General features: G+C 41.6%; 1 protein-coding gene across 1 annotated transcript in view; it reads left to right on the top strand.

Annotated features, from left to right (window-relative positions):
• Positions 1 to 12,869, top strand: part of LOC138784113 (fibrocystin-L-like) — a 177,477-nt gene that overhangs the window by 48,856 nt on the left and 115,752 nt on the right. Inside the window, exons 19-22 of the mRNA XM_069959629.1 lie at positions 3,195 to 3,344; positions 7,453 to 7,583; positions 9,220 to 9,374; positions 12,393 to 12,550. Of these exons, the coding sequence (XP_069815730.1) occupies positions 3,195 to 3,344; positions 7,453 to 7,583; positions 9,220 to 9,374; positions 12,393 to 12,550 (594 nt within the window). The remainder of the gene's footprint in view (positions 1 to 3,194; positions 3,345 to 7,452; positions 7,584 to 9,219; positions 9,375 to 12,392; positions 12,551 to 12,869) is intronic.

Here is a 12,869-nt window from a genome sequence, read left to right as displayed (position 1 = left end):
GACATATTTTCTTCTTAATTTATTTTCTCCTTAATTTATTTTACAGTGTGGGAACCTAGCCTAAAACTTATTGTGGTTTATTATAGTGCTTGAAAAGCCCTATATTGTAATGCGTATTCTTCTTCTTCTTCTTCCAGCCATTTTTCTGCATGTAATACAGCCCGAACCGCTTTGTGCACACACTCCATTCAAACTGCGTTTCGAAGCCCTCGGCGGTGTGTGGTGTGCTATCTATTTTTCGTTTCGATCGGATTTGTCGTTTTTAAGAAATTTACATTAAACAACCCCAAATTTCCCATAGAAAATAATGGCCCATTGCAAATAATGGCCACACTCTAACCGCTAACAGCCAATCACAGCACATATGCAAATAGCTGAAAAATAGCAGCCAATAGGCACTCTAAGGTTTTGTCAGGCAATGTATCACACCATCCACAGTCACATGTCCACTATTGGCCAATAGGAGATGTTATATATGGAAGGTCCTTAATGATTTTGTCTCACTGACATGAGTAAGATTGTCATGGTAACCGAGCAATGATCTTTACCATTATAAGTACCCAGATCGCTCTTAAAGGGACCCAGGTCGCCTTTAAAGGAACGCAAGTCGCTCTTAAAGGGACGGGAGCCATGTCGCTCTTAAAGGGACCAAGGTCGTTCTTAAAGGGACCCAAGTCGCTCTTAAAAGGACGGGACCCAAGTCACTCTTAAAGGGTCCCATGTAGCTCTAAAAGGGATCCAAGTAGCTCTTAAAGTGACGGGACCCAAGTTGCTCTTAAACGGACAGGACGCATGTTGCTCTTAAAGGGACCCAAGTCACTCCAAAAGGTATGGGACCCATGTCGCTCTTAAAGAGACCCATGTTGCTAGAGCGACCTGGGTCCTTTTAATAGCGACCCGGGTCCCTTTAAGAGCGAACTGGGTCCCTTTAAGAGCTAAATGGGTCCCTTTAAGAGCAAAATATATCCCTTTAAGTGTGAAATTGGTCCCTTTAAGAGCAACCTGGGTCCCTTTAAGAGTGAAATTGGTCCCTTTAAGAGCGAAATGGGTCCCTTTAAGAGCGACCTGGGTCCCTTAAAGAGCGTCCTGGGTCCCTTTAAGAGCGAAATGGGTCCCTTTAAGAGCTAAATGGGTCCCTTTAAGAGCAAAATATATCCCTTTAAGCGTCAAATTGGTCCCTTTAAGAGCGACCTGGGTCCCTTTAAGAGCGACCTGGGTCCCTTTAAGAGCGAAATATGTCCCTTTAAGAGCAAAATGGGTCCCTTTAAGAGCAACCTGGGTCCCTTTAGAGCAACCTGGGTCCCTTAAAGAGCGTCCTGGGTCCCTTTAAGAGCGAAATGGGTCCCTTTAAGAGCTAAATGGGTCCCTTTAAGAGCAAAATATATCCCTTTAAGCATGAAATTGGTCCCTTTAAGAGCGACCTGGGTTCCTTTAAGAGCGACCTGGGCCCCTTTAAGAGCGAATTATGTCCCTTTAAGAGAAAAATGGGTCCCTTTAAGAGCGACCTGGGTTCCTTTAAGAGTGACCTGGGTCCCTTTAAGAGTGATCTGGGTCCCTTTAAGTGTGATCTGGGTCCCTTTAAGTGCGATCTGGGTCCCTTTAAGAGCGAAATGGGTCCCTTTAAGAGCGACCTGGGTCCTATTAAGAGCTACCTGGGTCCCCTTAAGAGCGACCTGGCTCCCTTTAAGAGCAAAATATGTCCCTTTAAGAGCGAAATATGTCCCTTTAAGAGCAAAATGGGTCCCTTTAAGAGCAAACTGGGTCCATTTAAGTGCGATCTGGGTCCCTTTAAGTGCGATCTGGGTCCCTTTAAGAGCGACCTGGGTCCCTTTAAGAGCGGAATGGGTCCCTTTAAGCGTGAAATTGGTCCCTTTATGAGTGAAATTGGTCCCTTTAAGAGCGAAATATGTCCCTTTAAGAGCAAAATGGGTCCCTTTAAGAGCGACCTGGATCCCTTTAAGACCGAAATGGGTCCCTTTAAGAGCGACCTGGGTCCCTTTAAGAGCAAAATATGTCCCTTTAAGAGCGAAATGGGTCCCTTTAAGTGTGAAATTGGTCCCTTTATGAGTGAAATTGGTCCCTTTAAGGGTGACCTGGGTCCCTTAAAGAGCGAAATATGTCCCTTTAAGAGCGAAATGGGTCCCTTTAAGAGCGGAATGGGTCCCTTTAAGAGCTACCTGGGTCCCTTTAATAGCGAAATTGGTCCCTTTTAAGAGTGAAATGGGTCCCTTTTAAGAGCGACCTGGGTCCCTTTAAGAGCAAAATATGTCCCTTTTAGAGCGAAATTGGTCCCTTTAAGAGCGACCTGGGTCCCTTTAAGGGCAAAATATGTCCCTTTAAGAGCAAAATGGGTCCTTTTAAGAGCGACCTGGGTCCCTTTAAGAGCAAAATGGGTCACTTTAAGAGCGAAATGGGTCCCTTTAAGAGCAACCTGGGTCCCTTTAAGAGCGACCTGGGTCCCTTTAAGAGCAAAAAATGTCCCTTTAAGAGCGAAATATGTCCCTTTTAAGAGTGAAATTGGTCCTTTTAAGAGCGACCTTGGTCCCTTTAAGAGCGAAATATGTCCCTTTAACAGCAAAATGGGTCCTTTTAAGAGCGACCTGGGTCCCTTTAAGAGCGAACTGGGTCCATTTAAAAGCGAACTGGGTCTCTTTTAATACGATCTGGGTCCCTTTAAGAACCCCCTTAGTCCCTTTAAGAGCGAAATGGGTCCCTTTAAGAACGAAATGGGTCTCTTTAAGAGTGACCTGGGTTCCGTTAAGAGCGACCTGGGTCCCTTTAAGAGCGAAGGGACCCATGTCGCTCTTAAAGGGACGGGAGCCAAGTTGCTCTTAAAGGGATGGGACCCAAGTCGCTCTTAAAGGGACAGCACCCAGCATTTATGTTAAAAGGAAGTCATTGGTAAAGGGGTGCTCTGGAAGTCACTGGTAAAGGGCCGCTCTTTTCAAGCACTATGTATTTCCCTGGAAATGCAAATCTAGTTATTAAATGCATTGGCACAATTAGAATGGTTTGTATAAAAAGGTGGACGTAACCTGTAACACCTTGTGATAATAAGACACTAAACAGGCACAGATCTGCTATACTGATGCAGTTATAAATCTGCATTCTGCAAACAATTGACTTTTGTTCTTTAAAAAAAAAAATGGAAACTTGGCACCTGCTCCACCAATATTTTTTTATTCTCTCAAAAGGATTACTACTGGGGCACTCTGACCGATCAGACTGAAGCATTTTGTGGGCGATATTCCTTAAAGAATCCACAAACGCTCTATGATTCTAATATATGGAACTCAGGAACTCAGTCTGTGTATGGTTTTATCTCACTGACTCTATACAACCAGGTAAGATTATTTATTTCTGATTTACTTAGCATTTATTTTGGCTGGTACAATAGGAATACATATTATTAGTGGTGATCTTTTAGAAAATAGACCCTAATTTAAAAATATGTTAATATCAGAGATTGGGGTGCAGTCTAGTTGGCTCTATATGTAGTGTCCCAAAACCTATGAGCCACTGCTGTATGTAGGTCAGTACTGAAGGTAGATGTGCTATTGAATATTCTGTGAATGATAGAGGTCTTACTGCAATTTGGTCACTAGATGTCACTGTCTGTTATGGTATTATTGTAAAGCACAGGTTAAGGGAATGCTATCAAAAAGGGTTAAGGGTGTACAAGCTTAGGTACATGTTCTCCTGTCTTTCACTAGCTGAGAATTGGCTTGTTGACCAATCCCTGCAAAGGCCACCAAAAAGAGATACTTTTCTGTCTCCCAAGGTTCCTTTCCACCAATAGGAAACTAGAGAAAAGTTTACAAATAGAAGTAGAGCGGGCCATGTGCTGTGTTCTGTGATAGACCAGTATAGTTCACTGGCTGGCTAGTACACCTTGAGTAGGGCAATGCAGGGGAACTGTGGCCTATCCATGCTGAAGGGATAAGTTAAAGGGGTAGTGCGGCGTTTTGTTTTTTCTGGTTAATTAACAAACATTACAAAGTTATATAACTTTGTAATGTGTGTTACTAAGTGGTCTGCCCCCCTGCGCAGTTAGCGGGAAATTCGAACGGCGATTGTCACCAGTGGGATGGTAAGTATATTTTATGCGTGTGTCTGTGTTTGTCTGTTTGTTGTATGTGTGGCCGCCGCACTACCCCTTTAAGTGTCAAGCCAGCAGATTGGAGAAGACATATATGCCAATGTACTCAGATACATCTTGCCAGAATCTAAAGGGTACCCCAACGTCTGGCTCACCCTTGACTTGAGCCTGTACGACTGGACATGCCTGGCCCAGTAACAACCGTATCATCATCAAAGACATGAGTACAGGTTGTCGTCAAGTTTATCGTCACCTACAGAGCACAGTACTAATTGGATAGTGGGTATTGAGAAAAGGGCATCCCTTTCTTTAAAAAATGTATTTTTATCAATAGACAACCGATGGGGTAATATAACAAAATCAGTCACACTCTCCTTATGGATCCCTCACTACATCCTAGGGTCTCTAGGTTCTCTATACTGTTGTGTATAATGTATATAATATGTACCTGGGATCTTCTTTACCACCACCAGGTAAAAATCCAGTCCAACCTCGGTTCTTTTCCAGAGATTAAGCCTTTATTCAGATTGACAACAAGTGTAATAGGGTTATGAATGAATGTACTACAGTACAATACCCAGAAGCTTTACCTCCATTCATTCATCCCTCTATATGTTCTTACTTACTCATCCATCATCTTCCACAGTCTATATACCATTTCTACCTCTTTGGTTAACATTGAAGAACATTTGATTGGATAAGAGCAGGATAATCAGTTTTTTTGTAACTAAACACCCAATTTAATTGTTCGAGAAGACTTAAGGCCCTATTCCACGGGGCGATGCAGAGGAGCAAACGAGTGCTGTCAGCGCTAATTTTCTCCTCGTTCCCCGCCCACTGCCATTCCACATGTCGGCAGCGAGCGGGTGAGTACAGAAGGGACCGCAGGGAGGGGTCGGGTAATCGCTAGATTGTCCGGACAGCCCATAGGGGATAGTGGGAGTCTGCTGCCGCTGCCCCTATTCCACGGAGCAACGGCTGGTTATGAAAATAGGGGGAACCCTACTCGCTTTTTGTTTTAAATAAATAAATAATAAAAAAAAAACGCATAGGATGTTCCCTATTTTCATAACCAGCCGGGTTAAAAACCAAGCAACAGCAGCCTGGTAACACCAGGGTGCAAAGGGCCATTGGTTTAGGCCCTCCCCAGCCTAAATGTTACCAGCCTGCTGCCACCCAGTCCAGGAGCGCCAATTTTGACGCTCCAGGACCACTGGCACCCGGCTCTTCCCAGTACCCCTGGTGGCATTGGGTACTGGGGTAATAATGCGGGGTTAGTGTTAGCCATTTTATACCGGCTAACACTAGGCCCCGACTTAGTAATGGATTCCGTCTATTAGACGGCTTCCACTACTAAGTCTAAATAGTAAAGAAATAAAGACAAGACACAAGTGAAAAATATTTTTTATTCAAATAAAAACACCCCCACACCCCTCATTGACCATTTTATTCAAAATAAAATCCAGACAACCGCTGGTCATCGAAGTAGTCCAGCGAATTCGATGTAATCCACAGGATACCGATATCTGAAAAACAAAAAGGGAGAAACACACAAAAAACACACAAACAGGAGCACAACACCCATCATTGTGAGTGGTGTTGTGCACCTTACAGTATGCAGCATCTTTACAGATCGCTGCTTACAGTCTGGCACAAAAGGGGTTAAGGGAGGATGCATTGCATCCCCCTTAACCCTTTGGGTGCCATACTGAACAATCTGGCCCCCAGGGGGTGAAGTAAGGGTCCCCACCTAACCCCTTGAGGGCCAGACTGATGTCAGACTGCACCCATACCAGCAAGGAAGGGGTTAAGTGACCCCCTTCCTCGCTGGGATGGGTGTAGTGCAGGGGAGGGGATGGGGAGAGCTGTATACTCACCCTCCGATGTCTTGATGTTGTCTCTTCTATCTTCTATCTTCTCTGTTCGCCGGTCCCAGTGCAATGAAGTCTCTGTGCTGCGGACCTGCTCTTTATATGTGCGCTCATCAATTAGCTGAGCGCACATATGAATCAAAATGTTTCTTCTAATAATGCTATTGTGATAGCATAATTAGAAGAAGCATTTGATGTTTTAATTAAAGTAAATTTATTATGATTATTTATTATTATTATTAATTATTATAGTAAGCTCTATTACCGGCAATATGAATTAACGGCTTTAATAGAGATGACTGTAATAATTAATACTTTACTTTAATAAAACACATTTTCGCTCTAATAAAGTCACTTTCGTTGTTCAATAGTTTAATTAAAACAAATCCATACTTTTGCAATTAAATATACTGTAAATAAATATATATATATATATATATATTAGTGATGAGCGAATACTGTTCGATCGAATAGATATTCGAATATTCGATATTCGTACGAATATCCCGTGAATATTCGAAAAATATTCGATAAGCGTTCAAATCCCCCAGCTTCCAGTTTCACCCTCCAAATGGTCAAATAGATGTTTTTCACTAATTGAATACTTGTTCCCATAGACTTTAATGGGATCGAATATTCAATCGAACATTCGAATATTTGCGGGATATTCGTATGAATATCGAATATTCGAATATCTCACTATTCGCTCATCACTAATATATATATATATATATATATATATATATACATACATTTATTTATATATATATTTATTTTAACAGTATATTTAATTGCACAAGCATGGATTCATTTTAATTAAATTATTGAACAACAAAAGTAACTTTATTAGAACGAAACTTTGTTTTATTAATTAATTATATTAACCAATACTTATTCCCTGCTTCCCAGAGAGCCTTAACTTTATTAAAACGGCTAAACAAACAATTGTTTAGCTGTTTTATAGAACTCGAACCTGAATCTTTGCAAGATGCTCGTCCGAGTAACGAGTACCATCGAGTACCCTAATGCTCGAACGAGTACCAAGCTCGGACAAACATGCTCGCTCATCACTATTCCTGATCCCTCTTTACCTAAACACATAATTACTGCAGCCAATCAATAGTTATACCAGCTCACCTCTGCAGCCAGTGATTGGCTGCAGGGGTCACATGTCTATGTAGAGGGACCAGAATATACACACCGTAAGGGACCCAGGATGCATTGGAATTGAAGCAATGGGAAACTGGTAAGGGGAGAAAACTTATTGTATTATTTTACCCCTTTTTTTTCATTTAAATTGTCCGACAACCATTTTTAATTAACACCGAATGTTGGACATTAAGTTAAAAGGCCAACATTTACCTTTGAAGGTCAGATCACTGACTTGTCTATGTTGGCTACCTACTATGATAGATAATTTATAGCGGTGCTCTGCCAGCTATTTCTTTTGTGTATGTGATGGTGTTTTTGTGTTGTTTGCAGCTGTGTTTTGCCTATAAAGGAAATATCACAAATTTAATTCATCTATATTTTCAATATGAATTCAGCAACAGTTCAGGAACCACCTCCAGCATGTATGATAGTTTTGACTATGATTTTGCTCAGGGGAACAGGTATGATTCTCTTCATCTTTGCTTTCTTTTTTTTTTAAAGGGAAACTGACAGCACAGATATGCATATGTTTCCAGACACCAATCTCAGGAGCAATGCGTGCATATCTTTGGTGATGCTCTGCCATCCGCCATCTTCGGTAAAAGCATTTTTATTCCAGGCTGACAGTGTCACTGACACTCTCCGCACCCACCCCGCACAGCCCGCTCTCTCTCCATCCACCGCTGTATCTTCAGGCAGGGCCCCGCTGTCAATCATTCTGCAGGGGGTGGGCTGAGGCTGTGTGGGGTGGGCACAGATAGCGTCAAAGACCTAACCCTGTGACACTGTCAGCCCGGAATAAAGATGCTTTTTACTAAAAATGCCAGATCACAGAGCATCAATAAAGGTACAGTATGTACAGTATGCAAAGCTCCTGTGAATGGCGTCTGGAAACTGGCAGCATGGATATATGCATATGGTTTACTCTTGTACTATTTTAACTGTTAGAATTGATTGTTGTTTGCTTTATTATAAGAATTTTAGAAGTTATACACCTGGATGAGGTCTGATAGTCCCTGGTCAGTCTTTTACCTATTTTCTTACTGCCCTCTCCCTCTTTTCATAATGTTTTTTTCTCTCTCTTTTTCTTCTTTTATTTGATTATTATAGTCACGTATAGACTATGGGGGACATTCATGAAGTCCGGCGTTTTTTACCCTGAGCATACAAATATCCCCGCAGCTCCAGAGCTCTGGGGATTTATATAGAGGCGCATTGCCTCTACATAAATCCCGAGCACACGGAGCCCGTCCGTGCGAGAATTTTGAAATCTACGCCAGCTCAGAGTTGTGTGGGGTGGGCACACAGTTCCCGTCCTCATGCAGGAACAGGTTAATTTGAATTGATGTTAAAAGACGGTGGAATGACGGCCAGAAAAAAACAACTATGGGTGAACAACTACAAATAACGGCTTTTGTTTGCAAAATAACAACAATTAATAAATGTCCTGAACATTAATTTGACGGCCACTGCGAAAAAGTGCAATTATTCTATGCATTGTCTCAACTGACAGATACTATTTGCATGGGCTTCAATTGGGAATCATTGAAACTGAAAATAACGGCCGCTATTTTAAAAATAGCGGCTGTCATTTCAGATTAAAAGACAGTGTGTGACCATAGCAATAGGGGGCGATCTACCAGTTAAAGGGGTAGTGTCACAAAGAAAACTAGGTTTATACTGATGCATTATGTTGAATAGAACATATTTACAATGTATAACCTGTTGCCTTCTGGCCCACCAGGCATCCACTAGCCACTCATGCTTAGTTCAACAGCAGTCACCTGATCTGTCCCATTAGTACTGGCAACTTCACATGCAATAAAGGGGAATTGTGGGAAAGTGTGTGCTGTCGTGCATTGGAACAACAAAGGTCACAGTTCTGAAAGGAAACCAAAAAGCAATCAGACGCATAGGGAAAAATAATGGTAAAGTGATGTACACTACGAAACACAGCAGATTTGTATTGCTTAACATATACAGGTGGTCCACATCCGATTTTTCCTTCTTTGCTCCATTTGACCACCATTTTAAGCCTAGTTGAGGGGAGAGAAGTTTTCTGGGTCTTTATAATGATGTCACATCTTATTTTTCCAGTTGGACATACACATGTATAAACTTGCTGGATCTTGTGAAAACCAAGTACTCCGGCAAAAATTTCAAAGTGCAGACTATCCAGCTATTGTCAAGTAATGACTATTACATAGACGTTCTGTACATCGGGCAGACCCAAACTGTAGATGACCTCAATGGTAAGTCACTGTAGAAGTAAAATTGTTACCTCTCTTACCTGCTCAGAGGGAAATTGGATTTTATTAGGATGTCATAGAAGAAGTTTCATACTCAAGCCAGTGTCCTCTTACCATCTCATTGGTTTGTGGCAACAGATTTTAATAGCACGCCTTACAAACAGACAGCGTTTTTGTTATGTTTTATGGCTTTAAAAAAACAAAAACAAAACAAACAAAAAAAACAAAAACCTTTTTGTGTTTTCTTAATGGACAGGGGGTAAGGGCTTGCTACTTTTGGGGGGAAGGTATAGGGGGACATTTATTAAGTCTGGCGTTTTCTGCGCCGGACTTAAAAATGTCCTGCAGCTTCGGCACTACGGAGATTTATGTAGAGGCGTACTGCTTCTACATAAATCCTGTGCGCGGGAACTAAAGATGAATAGCGCAGACTCTGAGTCGGCACCCCCGTTCACCTTCTAAGAGTTATAGCTCCTTTATTTTTTCATCTACAGGACCATGTGTGGGACCAATTGTACATTGCTCTAAATTCCTTCCTTTTAGCGCACAATTCATTGTAAAACTAATATAGATAGATAGAGATAGATAGATAGATAGATAGATAGATGTGAAATTGGAAATTGTTGTTTAACTGTTTTGTTTTGCAGTAAAACTAACATGACATCTTGATTAGTCAGGACAGTACAATTATAACAGAACCCAATATATATATGTTGTTTTTGTAATGTTTTATAATGTTGTAATGTTGTTTTTACTGTTTTACTTTAAAAAATGAAAACTTTCTCCACAGCTCATGATTTTTGGGTACGTGTGACTTTTTGATCACTTCTTATCACAATTTTTTCATATGAGATATGATCAAAAATTTGAAATTCTGTCCCTTTTTTTGTTTGTTCACCAAGCGTGATCAATAATATTATATAATAAGTTAGGATAGTCTTGATACTCTGCTAGTAAAGTCTACTTTCAGCGTTAACATGGAACCCACAAGGCCTCTGCCTGCCATTGCAGCCAATCGGCACCCTGCAATTGTGTCATAGAGGTGCCGTAGTGACCCTGACAGCTGGAGAATTTGGCCTTTTAAATGCAGTGATTGGTCTTGATCAAGGTATTTAAGGGGTTAAGATGCAACAATCGGATTGAAGTTAATATGTAACAGTTGCAGGTTAGTATTGGCTGTAATATTCAGCCATCCCCACTGCATATTGAATAGGCTCAGTTTAGCAGATATGCAGTGACTGCCCAGCTGCTAGGAATTTTTAAATATGCAAAGTAGCTCTCCTCCAGAAGGGAAGAGTTTGCTCTCTGGTGGCACTGATAACATCCCTGCAAGTCTATGCTCTTCCCTTTTGAAGGAAAACTCCCGTTAAGAAAGATTTAAAGTGACACTGTCACCCCCTTTTGTGCATTCTGACATCCCTAGATAGGTGTAAAGGGTAAATTTAGAAGTTTTCATACCTTATTTTATATCATACGTCATGGTGCTTGTTCAAGTAAAAAGTCATCTTTTATCAACTGCAGATTGTGTTAAGTGGGCGGGGCCTCACAGCATTACCACCACTTGGCCACGCCCACAACACCACCATTGCCCCGCCCCCTCACCAGCCATTGGAACAGGCTGGCCTAAAGTCTAGGCCGGCCCACCAATGGCCGTCAAGGGGGCGGGGGCCAACGGTGGCGTTGTGGACGGGGCTAAGTGGCACTAATGCCGTGAGGCCCCGCCCACTTAACACAATCTGCAGTTCATAAAAGATCACTTTTTACTTGAACAAGCACCATGACGTATGATATGAAATAAGGTGTGAAAACTGCTAAATTTACCCTTTACACCTGTGTAGGGATGTCAGAATGCACAAAAGGGGATGACAGTGTCACTTTAAGCCTGTTCAAAGTAAGCCTGTTCAATTCCCACCTGTAATCTAAGCTCCTGACCCACACGCTGCAGAAAATCCTCAGTTCCTGGTCCACTCTGCCTCAGCTCCTCTGTCCTCCCCCTCCCTTCTGAGACAAAAGTTACTTGATCTCTGTCCCTTCTGTTGCCAGGCAAGCTGTATCACCTCATCTGTAACCCTGCCTACCACTGACATTAGCCTTAACAGCCTCTCCTGAGCAGTATAGAGGAAAGGAGACAATGTTGTTTCTCTCTCTCTCTCTCTCTCTCTCTCTCTCTCTCTCTCTCTCTCTCTCTCTCTCTCATCTATGTAGATAAACAGATAGAGAGATAAATAGATGCTGTGTTTACTATGCAAAGCAGGATCAGGTTGAGCCAGTGGTGGGCAGATACTTCAAGACAGGGGCAGGTACCGCCAGATGGTTCTGAGGTGAAATGCATGATGGGAGATGTGGTTTCCTAGACAGGTGCCATGGTGGACTGGAATACCCCTTTAATGGCAACTTATTGTTGTAGCCCTCAACGGATTGTCCAGTGGTGATGTCCCTTGTGCTGTTTTTTTTTATCACCAATAATAGTTTCTTATTTCTTACTTATCTGATCTCTACAGCTATAGGCTATGTTCACACCACATCAAAAAAAAAAAAGGGGGGGGGGGGGGCGCATTTTCTATTTAAAAATACTTCTGTTATTGCCGAGATGTAGTTGACTTCAATGCAATGCATTGAAGTCAATGGAATGACGGACGTATACACACAGTGTATACAATTACAATGAAGGGGTTGTCTGCGCAGCCGGCAAAATAATAATCGTGACAATTATTTTCTGACATCTTCAGACATTATTTACTATTAAATTAAATGGACTTTTCAATTAAAGACACAAAGGGCAATAACTTCACCTAAACTAGAATAATGTACCAACAGCCGTCACTGTAGTGACCGGCGGCCAAACAGTATAATGATGGACGTCATTTTTTCTTTTCAAAAACGAGGAGGAAAAAACATTGTGTGAACATAGCCATTTTATGAATTTTGTGGTCTACCTCTGCTTGTATTGCGATTAAGAACTATGTCATATATTGTGACTTTCTTTGTGTGACTATTTTCTACTTATGTTATATGTTGCAGTGAAGAGGAGGAGTGGTGCTTTGTCAGGAAATGGAGTCCTCATACAGGATGTCAATGTAAACAAAGCAATTGTCGCCTCTAAAAGCCAGTATACCATTACTCTATACCCATATAACTGTGGGTGCAATTTTCCACTTTTTGCTTCTGCATTTGGAGAGGTAAGTAATGGGATGTATGGGAGGAGCAATAGGTTCATACAGGAAAAAACAAAAGAAAACTAAAACAGTACCTTCTTTCTTTTCAGCACCTATTACCCCACTCCTATTAGAGTTAATAGGTAACGGGGTGGGGTGGGGGGTGATCCAGTAATATGTCCTGTTTTGGGTGTGGAAAATCAGTAGGTCACTGTCTTGAACAGCACATTTAATGCTTGTGTGAATGTAAAGCTGTTTTCCAAGCTAAGAATATTAAAACCATCAATATTAGATACCCTATTACATAATAATACAGCACCAAATGGAGGCGCCATACTGGACA

The sequence above is a fragment of the Dendropsophus ebraccatus genome, chromosome 2, assembly GCF_027789765.1.
Source record: "Dendropsophus ebraccatus isolate aDenEbr1 chromosome 2, aDenEbr1.pat, whole genome shotgun sequence".
Classification (NCBI taxonomy): domain Eukaryota; kingdom Metazoa; phylum Chordata; class Amphibia; order Anura; family Hylidae; genus Dendropsophus; species Dendropsophus ebraccatus.
This window is presented reverse-complemented; position numbering and strand designations above follow the sequence as displayed.